The sequence below is a fragment of the Cyphomyrmex costatus genome, unplaced genomic scaffold, assembly GCF_001594065.2.
Source record: "Cyphomyrmex costatus isolate MS0001 unplaced genomic scaffold, Ccosl1.0 scaffold1660, whole genome shotgun sequence".
In the NCBI taxonomy this organism is placed as follows: Eukaryota; Metazoa; Arthropoda; class Insecta; order Hymenoptera; family Formicidae; genus Cyphomyrmex; species Cyphomyrmex costatus.
The window spans coordinates 35,010-54,405 of record NW_017275675.1 but is presented as its reverse complement, the minus strand read 5'-3'; the positions used below and the strand labels follow the sequence as shown (position 1 = coordinate 54,405).

General features: G+C 31.6%; 2 protein-coding genes across 4 annotated transcripts; one reads left to right on the top strand and one right to left on the bottom strand.

Moving 5' to 3' along the window:
* Positions 1-2,254: 2,254 nt before the first annotated feature.
* On the bottom strand, positions 2,255-6,648 carry tra2 (transformer 2). Its single transcript, XM_018537229.1, has 5 exons — positions 6,494-6,648; positions 4,633-5,121; positions 3,691-3,905; positions 3,488-3,585; positions 2,255-2,748 (listed from the first exon to the last, which is right to left on the bottom strand). The coding sequence occupies exons 1-5, from the start codon at positions 6,506-6,508 to the stop codon at positions 2,738-2,740; spliced, it is 828 nt and encodes a 275-aa protein (XP_018392731.1). The 5' UTR covers positions 6,509-6,648; the 3' UTR covers positions 2,255-2,737.
* Positions 6,649-7,742: 1,094 nt separating this feature from the next.
* Taf3 (TBP-associated factor 3) lies at positions 7,743-17,926 on the top strand. 3 transcript variants are annotated; one of them, XM_018537246.1, is made up of 11 exons: positions 7,743-7,951; positions 9,565-9,736; positions 10,055-10,297; positions 10,401-11,593; positions 11,795-12,397; positions 12,638-12,838; positions 12,910-13,010; positions 13,172-13,284; positions 16,561-16,655; positions 17,276-17,376; positions 17,457-17,926. In XM_018537246.1, the coding sequence occupies exons 2-11, from the start codon at positions 9,571-9,573 to the stop codon at positions 17,587-17,589; spliced, it is 2,949 nt and encodes a 982-aa protein (XP_018392748.1). In that variant the 5' UTR covers positions 7,743-7,951; positions 9,565-9,570; the 3' UTR covers positions 17,590-17,926. The 3 variants fall into 3 exon arrangements, with proteins under 3 accessions (XP_018392748.1, XP_018392747.1, XP_018392749.1); XM_018537245.1 differs by lacking the exon at positions 16,561-16,655 and having other exon boundaries at positions 13,172-13,499; positions 17,457-17,924; XM_018537247.1 differs by lacking the exons at positions 16,561-16,655; positions 17,457-17,926 and adding an exon at positions 13,355-13,499 and having other exon boundaries at positions 17,276-17,353.
* The last annotated feature ends 1,470 nt before the right edge of the window (positions 17,927-19,396 follow it).

The following is a 19,396-nucleotide window of genomic DNA, read 5'->3' as shown; positions in this document are numbered from 1 at the left end:
TTTAGAAATCAAAATGCGCATGTGCTACGTGCCATAAACAGACGATAGATCGATCGATGTTCGACTCTCGATCTCGACGATTCACTTTCTCGATATTTTTCACTCAAATCGAATTTAAAAATAGAAATGTATATTGACGAACAAATTCTAATAATTAATGCTTATTTCCACCAATGTAATTTTAATTTCGGTTCAATTGATACTAGTTTAATTGTCATTTTTCACACTTTTGTTTTTAGTAAAAAAATGTTCATAATTGATACCTTTTTTTTTTAACTGAATATTTGCACTGTTTCTTTCCTATTTCCTTTTCATGTTGAAAAGATAAAAAAAAACTGATAAACTATACAATTTTTACTAAAATGCGCGAACCAATTTCTATTTTCACATAAATATTTCAATAAAATTACTCAATAGGAAAATAATGTAAAAATTAGCTTGTAACATTTTTTTTACTGTCGTTTTTCCGAAAATAATAGATTTATCTTTTATCGTTATTTAAATATATCCATACATTTTTTAAATAAAATTGCAAAAGGTAAGAAAAGTATATTATCAGCTGCGAAGATTGATAATTTTCCAAGTCTATTTTTATACATATTATTTAGATTCTGTCTCAATGGTTGGTATTTTATTAAACTTGATTGCAATCGTTAAACTGTTATTCAATTAATCAAATATAAATTGCAGACAGTTCTACATCTATAAAATACTTGCGACCCGTAAGATCAAGGATCCAAGAATCTACCTCAAAATCTATTTATCATAATTTGTCTCAAAACCACAATAGACACAAGTTTATTAGATTCATAAACATGAGAGATATACTAGAGATATGCTAAATATGAGTTAAAATTTAGATGAACTGCGAGAAATAATAAATCTAAAATTGTACATAAATTCAAGGGTTGATATTTACTAAAGTATAAATATTGACAGTTTGCGTCTCAATTGTTGAGCATTTTCCCAATCGATCGTTCCTTTATCCAGTCGTGCAGATAATCACTTAACTTGAGTTAATCTCTAGAGATACCTATCGATTACGGCCATTGGACTTATTGAACGATCGCGATCGAGTTTTTAGCTTCAGAATGTGAAGAACTGAATTACGATGTCAAGTACCAACGAATGCAATTATCGATGTAAATACAAAGTTCTGTAGAAACAAGTAGCGATCCATGGGAATTGAAAAATCCAAAAGCCAAACTTTTTTTTCTGGAAGCTGACTTTATTAGCATTTTTTCAGATAAAATCCCGACAAATGTACCTCCATTACATACTTCTACAAATTTAAGACCTAAAAATTTGCAAAGGCAATAATAATAATAATAATGATAATAATAATAATAATAATACGCAGGGTATTGGAAAGGGTCAATCGATCCGCAATATTACTTTTGCCCTAAAGTAAAAAGCGACTTGTGTATTATATACGCACCAAACTCCGCAATGTAGAAAAAAAAACCACAAAAAAGAGAGGGACCAATGTCGAGCGAGGCAGAAACATTTATTGATAAATTGCTATGATGAAGTTCTATTAGTTATTAGTAGATAGGTAAAATTCATAATAATACGAGGTCTTGTTGAAGGAAACCGAGGTCTCAGGATGGTGGAGGGAGAGGATGTGATAAAGGAAGTGTACGAACTTTTATCTTTATTTCCACATATGCATATATAGAGGTTTTTGCATATAAGCATATGTATATATATGCAATTCTCTAGAGCGAATAAAATGGCGTGTGGCAACCAAACCAACTGATAAAGAATATGATCGATATAAAGGTCTGGGAGCACCTTACGCTCGTCCCTATTCTATGAAAGATATTCGATGAACTTCTTCAATATTTTCGGAAACACTTTCGGCCCTGTTTTTCACCCCCAACCAAATAACTTCGTCCCGGTCGGGGGTTTGACGATCAACTCGATTCTGTCTTCGGGCTTGCAATACTTGAAGTTTTCTTCTAGGCTTGAGGCTTCTCAGCCGGAAATGAATTGCAGATCATATTCTTTGTCACAAGCAACCGACAAAACCTTCTGACTCTTGACAATGTGAGCAAGATAAACGTGTTCTTCAAATATCTTGTCTTCGACTTTTCAAAACTCATTTTTTCAGAGTGAAACTTCAAACTTCCCTCTATCATCCAATACCTCTTGATTCAAAACCTTATAAACAAACAAATAGGTTAGAGAACTTACTTTTATTCGAATTTTTTTTTATGAATTTTTTCGTTTTCTTGCTTTCTTTATTTATTTAGGTTTACTTTATTTTTTTTTTTTAAGAATTTTCACATTTTTTTTAAAAGATTCTATCCAATGGCTGGAATACAACTGCAAGCTAAAAACTAATTGCATTATCGAGCGCTCAATTATATTCCAGCTTTTACATTATAGCCTTGTATTTTTACACAATTGAAACCTTATCTTCATAAAAGGAAGCAATATAAATTTATAAACTTATGAAAATAAGGTTTTACATCTATTCTAACCTTACTGGTTTTCGTGCAGTATGCTATTCCGCTACATTTTATATTTTTTTCAATCCATAATCTTAACAATATTGTTATAGTATTATAATTTAGACGCTTGCGAGATTGTTCGCATACGATGCAGAACTGGGTAAGGTAAGAATAGTAATATAATGCGATTTCGTTAATTTCATAATTTTGACCCGTTGAAGAAATATTTGGGTCAAAGTCATTGGACTGCCGAAAGGACCTGGCCTCGCATCACTTCTGATTTAATATCGACCTGAAATTCATTAAGCAACAAAAAACCATGATTGTTTTACGCAAGTTATGGATTGCTGCTTAGCTACTACCGTACGATTTATCAAGCGCATTTCTCTGATGCCCTCTTCTGCTGTTTTTCTTGCTAACTTTAATACTTACTTTGCAATCCAACTGACATTACAGTTTTAATTAGAAATATAAGCGGTCTACGAAAATATGAATCCAGAAGAAATATTACATAAATTGCTGTCAATTTTTATTTAATGTAATAAAATATGTGCAAAATCATCTTTATATCATTCGTATAATAAGCAGCAGCATTGATATAAAACAGAATTGTTTTTTTAATATCTAATGCAATATATTAATTTCTTTTAGATTTCATAATTTTCTATCTTCAAAAAAGCAATTAATTAACATATTATATTATACATATACATGACACGACAAAAGGCCATAACAGAGCGAGATGACGACAAGTTGTCTTTCTCCAGAAAAATAAACGTCATAAAACATGCGAAGTTTTTCTCCAATATTTTCCTGTAGTGTTCGGTAAAATAAACAAGTGAAGAGAAACAACAATACAATAAACACGGTTGTGCAATAAATTATGAAAATATGAAGTTTTGTTAGATAATTTGCAGTTTTATAGATATGTTTTCACAACCATCGTGTGTTTTTAACGTAATACAGGAATGAGACACATATCCATGTAGACAGCTTATATTACAACGTAAATTAAAGGAAATTATACTTACGCGGTGAATAGGAGCGCGATCTAGAACGGTCGTAACGTGAACGTCGGCGATTGTAGTATGGGCTGGGTGAGCGACGATAACTTCCTCTGTAGCTGACCCTATTGTTACCCGTATTAAAAAAGGACAAATAAAAGAATATGTAATATGTATCAATTGTCTTTTTGAGACACATGTGTATTGTTTTAGGAATAGATAAGACTTACTCTCTACGCCTCGGTGCGTCCCAGCTTCTGTCATGCAGATGTGTAGGCTTTCCCATGTATATGCCTGGAGTAGGAGTGTGGGCACGTTGTGTGATAGAGAAGTCTACTCGAATTCGTCTCCCGTCGATTTCCATGCCGGTACATTGCTCTTTAGCCACTTTGGCATCCTCGGATGAGTCAAAATATACAAAGCAAAATCCTCTTGAACGTCCAGTCTGAAATACATGTGTCGCCATTAAATCGCGCTAATACTAAACTGATTTTTAATTCATATAGACTTGTATCTATATGTAACTGTAGCCAGAAGCCTTTAACGTCTCATGTGTTCTTTAAGTATGAACGTTCTAAATCTCTGGCATAATTTTACTGTCCCCCAGTATAAATACTTGGGGAATAACGGACTATTGCATACTATCTAACTGAATGGAAAATTCAGTGTAACTTGCGCAGCATGAAATGCATTTAAGGTCTGTTCTTTATAGCTAAACTAATATACATCCAGTGTACTTAAAATAGACATATTGAAGTATTTATAGTGAAAGTGGAAAAGAAAGTTTTAGTGCAGTTCAATGAACTGATAAAGAACAGACCTTAAACGCATTTCATGTTGCGCGAGTTACACTGAATTTTCCATTTAATTATCAAAAACCGTTTGATAATTTGGCTATAAAAAGAAACAATTATGAAATAATTTTACACTTCATACATGGATATATAATTATATGTTGCAATATTGATACATTAGACTTACTACTTTATAATCTTTGTATAATTTTTTTACCATTACAAAATGCATGTTACTTAACAAATTATAACAAATACAAACAGAAATATTACAAGTCATCAGTGATCTATGCAGTGGTTAAATTACTTAAAATTGGCTTGGTATGGAACATGTTAATATGTATACATACATAATAAATATACATCAATTTTACATACCTTTGCATCAATAACGACCTGTACACGTTCTACTGGACCATACTTCGAAAATATATGTTGAATTTGCTGTTCAGTCGTGAAAATGGAGAGTCCAAAAACACCTAAGCAGCGGGAAGGACAAGGATTGTCTCGGTTGCCGATGTGTCGTCGTCTAGATGACATTGGGCTGCGCGAATGTGAACGATACACGTGTCGATCACGAGAGTATCGCGATCGTGAATATGAGCGTGATCTACTACGAGAGTAACGACCACCGCGGTATGGTGAACGACTTCGACTGCGGCTGTTACGATGACCAACACTGGTATACTTGCTGCCGCGATACGATTTCCGGCCACGTGACGCGGAGCGACTACGCGACCTCGAATATTTGACCTCTCTGTCTTTCCGCTCGCGGGACTTACGCGATCTCGAGTGTGATCGTGAATCTCTTAGGCCACCGTCTGCAGTTCGTGGTCGGCGGGGACTTGCGCTACGACTACCACTTCTCTGGAAATTACAAACAACCATTACTATAAATTATATCGTATAGCTTCACATAGATTCAAAAACTGAATTATCATTACGTAAGAAAATAACTAAAATAATTGAACTTTTCCTTAATGGTTTGAGAAGTTAAATATTAAAGACATAAAATATAAATATGTCTTTATATTTCTTTAATTCATTAATTCTTATAATTGCTTATAAGTCCATTAGTTACAATACATTCCATGTAGCACATATGAAATGTCATGAGAAATGAAAAAAGGTATTAGAGTATTTCAATAAATATAATTTTTACAATAAGCCATAATTTAAGCTTTAAGTCTTAAACCATAAGAAACTGGTCACAATCACAGTCATATATAAGAGAATAATCATTTATAATTGATCAATTTCTTGTGGCTTAGAGCTAAGGTTATAGCTTATCATAGAAAGTCCATAATACATTAATTTATGTATATTCAAATATTTAAACCATAAATACATTCTTTAATATTTTATTTTTTCTTATAACAAATAAAATTAAAACTTAAAATGAATCTGTGTAGATAAGAAATACTGGAATGCTCGATTATTCCATGGACGAAATAAAGTTTTTCAATAATAATACAAATTTAGTTCAAAAGACAATTCTTCAAAATATGATCGATTTGATAATTCTCTATGTAAACAAATATATCACAAGACAGTAAAGACTAAACTTTTTAGTAGATTGAACTTTAGATTAAATAAAGTTTTTCTTAAAATAATTTTATCATAATATATTTGTGTATATAAATCTAGCCAAGATACATACACACATTATAAATACAACCCAAAAAAAACAAGAAAAATTTTAATGTGTGTGATCATTAAATTATGTAATAATTTAAAAATGTAATTTCAATGTAATAACTGATTGTAGAGAAATGAAATTTTCTTCTTCTTAGCAACTTAAAGACCACTTTTCAGTCATAATCAGCAAAAGAGCAATATAATATATCATTATTCAATTATCTTTACAGCGAACACTACCAACGGTAACAATACATTCTAATAACATATGAACATAATCAACCAATCGCCATTCAGCTTTTCACGTTTATAACCTTATAAAGTTTTTTCGCCGAGATTACTATCATAGGAGAAAATATATATAATCGGGAATTCTTTTTTGTTTTATTTCACTTTACTCCAAAAGATACTTCGCGATTAACGGAAGCGAAAGGAGCGTGTCAAGTTATTGCGTACGTTGCGTAGGGAGTAATAATGGCTGGAAGTAGAACTGCGTCGCTGGATCGATAACTCAGCTATGCCGAATCGCGTTATCTTATTACATTATATATCGCAACTTATGTAAGAGTTACACAGAAATCTGTAACATTTTTGTACTTACCTCGATATCGCTCATCGCCGATGTATCTCAAAAAGTGGATTTGTATCGTACAAAGATGAAGATACTCAAATTTGTAGATACGTATCCTCGTAGACACGAGACAATAATATGGCGTATGCTAGCAGAGGCCGGACTCCGAAGCCAGTTATATATATATATAGAGCCAATTTCGTCTCAGACAGGAAACGCCGAACTCAAGCCTCACACAAATGAACATACCAACATCCGGCGACGTCGTCACGACAACGGCGACGCGTAAAGGTGCCTTTTCATATTGACGCTCGACGCTCATTTTTAATGTCAAATAATAATAAAAATAGGTCACATGATCAAAATTGACGCTTGATATTCGTCAGTTTTTATGTAATTTTTTTTTTAATTGTTTTGATACCAAACATACTAAAAATGAGTATCGAGCGTCAGCATAGAAAGCATCCAGAGTGGCGCAGCGGTGAGCGGCGAGCGGTAGCTCAATGGGCGCGTTCAGTGGACTCAACAGTTGAATGAGCGCTCGCTATTATTGGTGCATTCTTCTAGATTAAAAATTTTGATTGGATGATCTAAAAAAATACACCAATAACAGCGAGCGCTCACTCAACAACTGTTGAGTCCACTGAACGCGCCCATTACTACATATCCTTATGTAGGATTCACGCTGCGTACGACGTCTATCGACAGTTAAGCCAGAAACACATAGAAAAACGTAATGGCTCTTGCACACCAGCGCGATGTTCGTCGAGCACGACGCGCGATATCCAATCAGCGTACAACTTTACCGATGTTCTCATTCTAAAGTTAGACGCTCATTGGATATCGCGTGTCGCGCGCGACGAACATCGCGCTGGTGTGCAGCTGGGCATAAGGCCATAAGACGTAATCAGTAAGGAAATTGTAACATTGGATTCGCTACCGGCCTTACGGTCTCTACTGTGATTGGCCAATTCGCTTACTTATTACGTTTTACGGCCTTACGTCACGTGACCTTTTTTGGAACGGCCAGTTTCAGCAGCTCGTGAAAAGGCACCTGCATATGGATAAAAGAATCAACCAATCAAAATGCTTCTCTTCCGTGAAGTGGAAGGAAAAGAAGGATTCTGATTGGTAGTTGACATCCACTTCTTCAGAGGGCGGTAGTATGCAAAGTATTTCGCGATTACAGGAAAAAGACCTCATGTCCTCTCTTATATTTCTCTCTAATAGAAGGTAGAACGGTAGAAGGTGAACGAAGGGCACTGTGTGATTTGCGAGTAGTGTGGGCAAAAGTAGAATACGGGATGTAGGAATGGCAATGGTGGTTGTAATTAGCGTGACTTGGCTAGGGCTCTTGCGATATCCGTTTTATGAAGAACGGGCTTTTTCTTGTGAATTTTGAATATCGACTGAAGTCCGTGTTGAAGTTGAATGTGTCAACATGACGTTTGGTTGAGCAAGTGAGAAAATCTCCTAACGCATCCATAGGTGAGAGAACGACACTTGTCTTCTATCATAATCCGATCTTCCTTTGAGCCTGTGACGAATTAAAATATCGAGATCATTTGACCTGCGAATTTGTGCAACTGTACCTGTCGCCAGTGAGACTTTATTTATATTTACAACATACAAGATCTCTGCATCGTCATGATCGTTCCGGCCAGCATTGTGCGCACGAGATAGCGATAACAGTTGGCGATAACGGTACTTTAGAGGCGCCAATGACACTTTTGATAATTATTATACGCCGATTCTATCTAAGGCTACACTTTAAAACGTCCTCTTAGAAGATTTTACTTTTTATATTATATAGTACATGTGTACTACATATTTCATGTAAAATTTTTCTCGAAGAGAATGTTTTAGAATGTATTCTAAATATCATTGTATAATTTTACTCTGCTTTATAAATTAATTACTATGTAATTAGCATATCAAGTTGATAAAAGTATTTTATAACTCATTTTTTCTAGTCTCATTGCTTTAGAATCTTATGTGTGGATAGTTATCAGTGGAGAAAATTAATCAGCGCTTAGTGATTCTTTAATATTATATTATGATGTATGTATTATATCTCAAAACATTGTCAAAAATATAAAAAAATTTATGATTGTAATATTATTACATCTGAATATCTATGTAAAATGTTAGCACAATTTTCTTATTGGTTTAAAAGTTATTTAATTTTTTGTTAGTTTTGATTTTTAATCGTATTTTGTAGTACTTATTTGTAAGTTTGATAAAAAAAATAATATTTGTGCAAAAGTTTATTTAAATTTGTTTATTTGTTGAAAAGTTATTGACCTAAAACTAAACTGTATTTTAAACAAAAGTATTTTAAATACTTATCCCTACAGTCCTGTGTATATAAGATATTGAATATAGCTCAATGTTAAAGCAATTACTTTTGTCAAGCAAAAGATTGATTTTAATTCCTGGATATGACATTAAGAATTTTGACTAAGAAAATATTCTATTATAATAAAAACAAAAAAATTTCCTTTTTTTTAAGAATGTTCTAAATTGCTGTACACTGTATATCACAACAAATATGCAATAGAACTCTGTTCAAACTTCTTGGTGGACAAGACAGTTCTGATAATCAAGTAGTTTGGATAATAGAGATTCACTCGTCTTTTTTTTCTTATTTCCTAAGATGTATTAGTTTTGATAATTCGAACGAACTAATAATAGGAATGAACGTTTGGGAAACTGGACCTTAGATAAATCTGTTTATATAAATAGAAAGCAAATATACTGAGTTTATTTTACTCCAATATACATTTTAGAACATTCTTTAAAAAAAACCAGACTTAAAGTATCTATAACACAAACTTAATAAAGATTGAGGATAAAATAAATCTCTTGATATTACATAGTCTCTTAGAGTATAGTAAAATTATGAGAAATTTATTTTAATACATCCATAGTTATTTCATTTAATATATATTTGTTATACTTACATAGTGATTATGAGTATAATAATTGTTATATCGGAACTACAATGTCTAACACAAGTGTGATACATTGTAAGGCAATAGTTCTAGGCAACTAAAACGTTCTCTGCATTAAAATGTTTGTATATCAATATTACTTTGCAGATAAAAATGTCAGCTGAATATAGTCGAAACGTTTTGAAAATAGTAGTCGCACAGATCTGTCAGACGATAGGATGGCATTCTATCAATTCTACGCCATTGGAGTTTCTAGTAGATCTTTTGCAGGAATATTTATTACGTATTTCAAAACTTACACATCAATACACAGAAGTCTGTGAGTAACTGTTATATTAATTTTGATGGAATTAGCCAATAATATTCAAGTATTCCCCTCTCATGTAACTGTAAAAAAGGAACACTCAACTGTTCAGTCATAATAATGACTGTGATTAGTCATTAAGATATATTTTTTATTAAATAAAAATTCAGATTTGAATATATTTTGGACACTATTACCTAAAATCTATTCTTTTTTAAGATTTTTTGTAAATATCGACAACTAAATGAGTTATATAATCATAAAAATATAAATTTGTTCAATAATTTTAAGTATATTCGCAAATATCTTGGATTTATATTTTTGTTTTTATAGTGGGAAGAACAGAACCGAATCTTGATGACTTAGGACTAACATTTCAATATATGAATATTGATATACAGGAATTAGCAGAATATGTGAAAAATGTTGATTCTGTTCAATGTCCTATTCAAGTACCACAGTATCCAATTCGACGTGAAAATCATTTAAATTTTTTAAAGCCGGGTAGTCGTGAAGTTGTTACAAGACCAGTGCACGTTCATGAACATTTACCAGCTATGTATCCAGATACCGAAGGTAATAAATTATATTATTTTTATTGAATAATTTTAGTAATAAATTATATATGTTTATTTATTTATATTATATATATATATATATTGTTAATTTATAATTACAGAGGAATACATATCTGATAAAAATGAAAGTTTAATGAATGGCATAGCGGACTTGACATCTAGCAGTGGGACATCATCAGGCAATTCGAATAATGCGTCACCTCACAGGATGTCGCCGCAAGTGGTTTTCAAACGGCCTGGTGATCCGGTGTCTTTTGAAAGTCCTATGGCAAAGCGCGCGAAAATTTTGGAAGAAGGTAGACCATTACGTGAGATAAGCAGCGTAATGATGACCACTTCTGGTTTTTTATCACCCGCGCGAGAAGGAAAGCTACCTGAAGCAAGAACGCCGCATCAAGTTCGATCAGATTCACCGCAACCAAGCTCTTATCCGATGGTACCGCCCGAATTGAAAACTGACAAGAAACCGAAGAAAGTTGTGAAGAAAGGTCCTGAGAATCGTAAGCTTGACAAAGAGAACAAGAAGAAGAAAGGCGCGAAAGAACTATTCAAGCCAGATAAGATTGCCGAGAGCAAAGTAAAGAAATTAGTTGGTATGAAAGAGCTGGCTAAATTAAAGCCGTTAAAGCTAGGCAGTGGCAAAGGACAATCTACCACGTTACAAGAACTTACGGGTAGCAGGCCACCAACGCCGAAGATCACGTCACCAAAATTAACCACCAGTAGTCCGAAGTCATCGAAGACAACACAACCGAAGACCAAGACCGAAAAGGTAGTAGATGCAATAGAAGTCCCTCCCACTGTCGAAAAGAAGGAGGAAACTGTTGACAAATTGCCATCAGAGCCGGATAAACAGAAACTGAATATATTCAAGAAAATATCGAAACCACGTGAAGAAAAAGACAAAGAAATAACGGAGCCGCACAAGTACAAGGATATTCTGGATTCGCGTGAAAATTCGCCAGAGTTGATCATAGATGTTGAGAATGCAGAGAAGCACGTACATCGAAACGACACGGACCCGAAAGGAGGACGCGAAGAGAAGAAGACACCTCATACACCGGACGTGCACATACAATCGGACAGTGATTTGGCAGATGTGCAGAGTTTATCTTCAGATGTTTACATATTTGATGATGCTGATATTTCACCACCAGGTACACCCAGTACGCCAAAAACTCCCGAATTAAGTGTACCTACGGTGCCGGAACAGAAACGAAAAAAGAAAGAGAAGAGTAGTAAAAAGAAAGAACCTAAGTTAAAGAATCCGAAACAATGTATCAGTCCGAAAAAGGTAAGATACACTTAATAGAACGTTAATAATATATATACAGAATCAAAAAGTTGCATATACAACTGTTATAATTTTTTTAATCGATCGTAAAGTCAATTTTATTTCTAGCATATAATAATTGGATTAAATACTACATTCTTTTAATATGTTTCTAATTTTCAATATTAATGTATCATGCTGATATGATTTGCTGTTTTTTAGACAAAACCCCTGAATGATTTGGCAGAGTTGGATATACCAGATCGGCCCAAGACACCGCAGGCACCCGAACCAATACAGCCTATTCTTCCGATCACACTTCCGTTCCCCTTTTTCCCACCGTTTCCTTCGGCACCTGGTTTAATTCCTCCGATGTTTCCGCGATTTTCAATGCCACTTGGACGAGGTGGGCCGGGTCCTCATCCCGCCATGCCCAATTTACCATTACCGCCGCGTTTTACCAATCCACCCATAAAGCCCGAAGACTTTCCATTGTCCAAAATTAAACCTGTAGAACGTGAGAAGCCACTGATTCCCCCGCCGGCCGAGTTAACGCCTCCATCAATTCTAGCCGAAAATGAGAAGACGGAAAAAGAGAAAGTGGTAGAAAGAGATAATAAACTTACGAAAATGTTTAAACCGAACAAAGAATTGCCTTTCATGAAAGTACCTGAGAGGATACTCCCTGTAGGCGTTGCACCGCCTATAATGTCTGCACCTCTCGCACCAATTACGCTTACTACACCATCAGTACCTATCGTTCAAATGCCATCATCGAAAAATCTTAAAGCTGAAAAAACAGAGAAGAATGATGTGGTGAATTCGGTAGGAGACCATATTTTGTTAAATATCTCAATCATATATATATATATATTAAAAAATTTTTTTTTTAATATCCTGATAAAGATAACTCCTATGTATGATACAATGTTTATTGTTATTATAATTATTACGCTCTAAATGAATCTGATAACTTTTACGTGCATATAAAAGATTATCAGATTAATTGATTAAGAGCATATTAATTATATTTTTACATCTAACAATTTATAACATCATTTTTAGAAATCTAAAGAACATAAAAAAGAAAAGAAGGATAAGTTAAAAAAGAAGAAGGATAAGAAGGAAAAACACAAAGATAAAGGCGAAAAAGTGAAGGAGAAGAAAGAAAAGACTGAGAAACGCGAGAAATTGGAAAAACTCAAAGAAAAGAAGGAGAAAAAAGAAAAGAAAAAGGAGAAAGATCAAAATAAGAAGAATATGATGGTATTTGTATGATTTTTCTAATATTGATAGTAAATAGCAATAATTAAATTATTATATATGTTTTATTACAGAAGGAAGAAAAGAATCCAGAAGCTGTTCCAAAAATCACGTTAAAATTAGGTACAGCTTCTCCTAGACCAGCAACTCCAGATAATGCCCCTATGAAGAAAATGTGAGCCATAAATAAATTCTTATTAATAAATATATGTATTTGCAATTTAATATTATTATAATATAAATTTGTTTAGCTTTTCAATGTGTGTAATCGATTTATCGAAGAAATTTTATTATATTATGTCATGACATACAGATAACATTGTGTTATTTTTTCAGAACTATTAAAGCACTTGTGAAAAAGCCCGATGAAGAAATCAAGCGGGAACCTAGTCCAGAATTGGCAAAAATATCGGCATTAGTAACACGACCACCAAAGCAAAAGTCAGCAAGTAAGAAAACAGAGGAGGGAATATTAGATGGAAGCCTTGCTCTTCCTACAGACTGTTTCTCTCTTACTAGCGCGCCACTTGCATCAGTTCCTCGAGCAAAGAAATCTAACTTCCAAAATCTATCTCAAAGTGAGCCAATACCTTCACCTCAGTTTGACAATCCTACTAAACTCCCGAATCCTCTAGTGCCGCCACAACAACCACCATATTATTTTGTAAGTACATTTCTTATGATATTTACATACTAAAGATCACTAAAATTTACATCACTATTCAAAATCTTAGAATGGAAATATTTTATACAGAAACTTTATAAAATTTTACCAAGTAAGTAAATTGAATTTATGATTAAATTATTTATATAGAAAATAAAGCTTAGAACATTTTTAATATATCTCTCAAAACGCAAAAATATTAGCACTCCTGTTTGGCTATTTCCAAATTATATAGAGAAGAAAAACTATTTTATTTCTACATGAAAAGTATAAAAATATGATTGGAATTATAAAAAAATTTCTTTTATAAATTAAAAATAAATTAATAGATAATAAAATTTTGAAAGTTGATTAAATTAAATTTTTATAGAAAATCAATAATTTTCATATATAAAACCAATTTGAGAGTAATTTGTCTTAAGTTATCGCAAATATTTTATTGACGTCTTAATCTATAATAAGATGAACCCAACCCATCAATATTATTTTAAATACCTATCCAAATATTCCAATTTCCTGTTCATGCTATCTATGCATTTACGTCTTGTGGTGACGGTATCATATTTCCCTTTTTCCCCTAAATCACACTCTTTTGATACATTGTTATGTTGTCCAAATAATAAATGTAGTACACATTCTCTCTTATAGCTATATTTAGACTTATTGTGTATTTTATGTTGCCATTATTAAACTTACTTTCTTTAAGTTTTATACTTAAATTTCTTATATTAAATCTTAAATATTTCTTCATTCTTAATTTTCGCAAATTGAGTCTTAAACGCTTGTTTTGCTATTCTATTTTTACTATTTTTTACTATTCTGCCTCGCAAAACTTATTTTATACAGAGAGCTTTTCAGAAAAGACATTTTTATAAATATTAAGTTTAAATAATCTCTAGTTACAGACAAATAGAAGTTACAAACAGGGGCGGACTGGAACTAAAAATGTTATTGAACAAATGATAGTAAGGACCCCATGTTTTAAGAAACAAGTTTGAGACGTGCTATGCATATGATCAAATAAATAAATAGCAATTTATTTGTTTATTTATGTTTATTTATATACATATATATTTATATTTATATATTTATTTGTTTTACTTAAATAGTAATAAATAGCAATTTTTATTTAAAGTACTTAAACATAACGGCACATCTTCAGCAAATAAAATTAAATAGTCGACAAAATTAAGCATAGCATCAAAAAAGTTCTCTTTAGCATAATCACCCATGATTGTGTGTGGTTCCAAGAAGAGTTTTCAATTTTTTCTTGGTCCCTTCCCTTGGAAGTTCACCAAAAAAGCCGCTTGGGAGTATTTACCTGATTGATCAATAGGCCAGTCTGCCTCTAGTTACGAAGTACTATTTAGTTTACACTTATATATGATAGAGAAATAAATTTTAAAAATAATATTCTCTAGAGAGAGAATATATTGATTAATACACACATTTGATAATTCCTTTTTATTTGATATATTTTACAATATTTTAAATATACAATCTTTTCTGAGTAGCTGCATCTTGAGTTTGCCATTTATAGAATTGCTGCATTTATGCAAATATAGACATAATTAATACAAAAAACAAATAATATTAAATTAGAAAATTTATTTAATCATGCATTTTAAGAGTAAGAAAACATTTATCGTCATCATTTTATCATCTATATATTTTACATAGATCAACTATTACGATTCATATTCACAGGGTGAAGCATTTAAAACAGGTTATCTAAATAACTCGCTTGTTTTTGATGATATAAAAAATGTTTCAAATGAAAGTGGAACGTGTTCGAAAGTGTTCCCTATTTTTTGTTAAGTAGTGTATTTTATATTTTCGTCTGACACATGTTGACATAAAATATTAAATATCTCGTAAACTATTAGTTTTTTTATATCTATATCTTCATACTTTTATATACAGAAATTGTTAAAGAAATTATGTTATGTAAAAAAAGTCATGTAATTCTATTTAAAAAGTAGAGATGACTTACATATCTTTTTGGTGCCTCCACCTAGACAAAAAACAATATGACCAAAATACGTCTCTCACGAAATCGTTTCACTTTCATTTGAAACATTTTTCATGTCATCAAAAACAATCGAGTTATTTAGACTGTTTTAGATGTCTCACTCTGTATACATATATGTATATGTATGTGTGTAGATATTTATATATACAAATATTATATATAAATAAGTTTATATATATATGTATATACATAACATACAATGTAATATACTTGTCTCTTCTTATCATTACAAATTTGAGCGATTACAATGTAATCATATAAATAAATAATATACTGAGATTTAATGAACAAATATCCATTAACAGTATAAATGCAAATTTCATGGAGGCATTATTGTAAATATATGTACCATGATTGGTATCGAATAATTTTAAAACGCAGAATATCCTTAATGTTCAACTAAATTGTTACCGTAAATTTTATACTACTTTTTTTTAGTATATATAGTTTAAAAAGTTCGAGTAGCATCAGTTACTAATATACAATATCATTTTTAACAACTTATTCTTCCATATATGCTAAAAAAAGCAATTTCTTTTATAATATATCTTTCTTCTATTAATTAATAATACGCCCATGCTTCTCATTAATTTTTCTTATCTAGCAAATGCAGTCACATTAGCGCAAATATATATTCTTCACGTACAAATAGTTACAAGATGCAATTAAGATTTGTATCTCACTACTGAATTCGCTGCTTGACTGTTAACTAAGTAGCATTAGAGAGCATGTATCTTATCAGTTACTAATGTCACATTTTACGTCTCTTATTTTTAAAACATATTATAAGAATTGACTTAACTCAAGATATAATGAGAATGATTTCTCATTCATTTCTCTTCACTTATAGTTTGTGATTATTGATAGATAATTTATTAGTAATATACTAACAGACAGTAAAGAAAATATTAAGAAAATTATGTAATAAAAAATGTAAAAGCAAACCATTGCATGAGATTTGCACGTTGCATAAAAACATTTAGCATGAGAGACCCGTTAGGAATATAACCAACGGTTTTAACGGTACAGAGGTGAAAGCAGATCCAGTTCCTAAAAAGGACGATGCTAAAGAAGACAAAGAAAATGGCAGGAACGTGTTGCCTACAACACCAACCACTACTGTGGTGAGTACGCTTTACACCTCTTTTAAAGAACATTGCAAGGAATTTTCTATACGCCGATGCTATGGATAATTAGTTTTCATATTTCATAATACGTTAGTTGCAACATGATACGTATATTGCAAAAATATAAATGCGGAAATAATGCGCACGCTAGATGCCTTATATATAGGAGTGATTTAGATAAAAAGCTAGTTATGGTTTAAAGGATATGTCGAATATTAAAAAAGAAGAGACAAGTTCATCTCCGACTCATGTTATCATAAATCATTATTTCATTGAGATACATAAGTCTCACATATTATTTAAGAGGGAATTTCATAAGAAAGTATTATAAGCGACTAGTATCTTGTTTTTTTATTAAAATATTTTTTCTTGATAAGAGAGAATGTCCATGGACAGCATGACAAAATATCTTGACTTAAAGTCTGCTGACTAATTCTTATAGAGTCAGTACGTTATCAAGAAACATGTTCCATTAAAACAAATATTTTAATAAGGAATCCAAACGTTGATAAATGTTTGAATGATTTTCCAAAACTCCAGAATGAATATCATGAGATGGGTTGGGTTTAAATAAAAATTTTTATCGAGTTCCGTTTATCCTGAGATGAGTGTTCCAGGATCGAGGGGGTCGACAAGTGTGGATATGTCCCGCATGCGGCAATCAGGATGATGGCTCGCCAATGATCGGTTGCGATGATTGTGACGCTTGGTATCACTGGTAAATAACTTGTTATAATTTACACCGCATAACGTTGAAATTAGTAAAAATATCTTACTACTTTCTTTTTAATATTTCAGGGTGTGTGTCGGTATGCAAGTTCCACCTGCTGAAGATGAAGATTGGTACTGCCGCTTTTGTATAGCAAAAAAAGAACTACTTCATGATAAGAAGAAGAAAAAAAGGAAAAAGAAAGTGAAAGTAACGGCCTAGTATAAGTCTACCGGGTCTAATTGCATAAGACCCGGTATAATTATGCCTAGCATTACCAAAGTCAAAACAAAAGATGACAAAAATGAAGTGAAGAGTATAAAAATGAAAAAGATGTCCATGAATGATGTTAAGATGCAAATGAAACCGCTAAAAACAAAATCGATAGCGATTAAAGATAAAACTACAAAAAGTGTAGTAAAAGTGAAGACTGTAAAAAAAAAGTAAAAGATTGTTATGTCGTGCAATGTAATTTAGATAGCAGGAATTGTATTTTGTAAACTATGGGACAAAAAAATGTAAATGATTTCTGTTCTATGCCAGCATGCAGACATTTTACGTCTGTTTGATTGTTCTTTAATACAATAACGATGTTTATCGGTGTTTTAATTATTACCAGAAAAATATGAAAAATTATATGTTAGTAATATTTAAGATACCAATAAAAACATCGTTAATGAAATACTTCTGTGCTGGTTCTGAACAGATTTTTTTTCGGTTTTCTACTTTATATATTATCTATGTACTGTATCACAAACATTGTAATTTATTGCACAATGTAACAAATTTGTAGTATATTTTCTTAGCTTTAGTAAAATATCACGTATTTTTCGTTTTATACTATATTAGCAGATTAAAAATGCAAGACACTTCGAAAATTGCAAAATAATGTCCATTTTTAATACATATATGAATCAGTTATGTATAATAAGTTATATGTATAAATTATTATTAACGATATAATTATATTTAATTCCATTGTTTTATATACACGTATATATATGTATGTATGTGTATGTACATTTGCATATATATATATATATATATACATATGATCAATGGGTGTATATAAGGTATATATGTTAGTTTGCAGGTAAAACCAATAAACTATTTTGATAGCGATTTTATTGTTATATTAACAGTCATTTCATTATAATTTATGCATCAATAACTTGTAGTATTATAATTGTGTTGCATGTACAAGATGTGAAATATTATTTAATCCTGAGATTTGTAATATAAATCGTGTGTCTCTGAGAATGATTTAAACTAAACAAAATTATTTATTAGATCAATAACAGCAATAAGGTAAACGACAATTTATAAAAATTGTATCAATTATATGTTGATCAAAGTTGTCGCAATCTATATCATTTTGTTCATAAAAGATGTCTGAACATTACCAGAAGGTTTGTGGGTTATCGCTGTATCATGTCATTATTGATACCATGATTGAATAATGTTCGAGTTGTATAAAATTATGCATAGATCTATTAATTATATAAAAATATTAACTTATAATAGACATTTATCGTGTCGACATTTGTAATTTAAGTTTGTGAGATTTGTCATATATCATTTTATGTGTATTATATACAAGTTTAATGCATATAATAAATTTTTGTTCAACTTTTTATAATACATTTCTATAAATATTAAAATGAAAGCTTACCGATTATACACCAATCAACATCATGAAATATATAGGGTGTTTGATAAGTAATGAAAAGTTTTGTCGCATAGGGATAGATTGGACTAAAACTGAGAAGAAAAGTCCTCTACCATTTTACAATTTTCGCAATAGTTTACGAGATATTAATTTATAAAAATATCCAATATATCGCGCCGCGCATCTTGCTGGGCGGTCTTATTCAGTCGCGCGCTTGCATTTGGCGGTGGCGAAAAAAATTTGGATATTTTTATAAATTAATATCTCGTTAACTATTGCGAAAATTATAAAATAATAGAGGACTTTTCTTCTCAGTTTTAGTCCATTCTACCCCTATGCGACAAAACTTTTCATTACTTC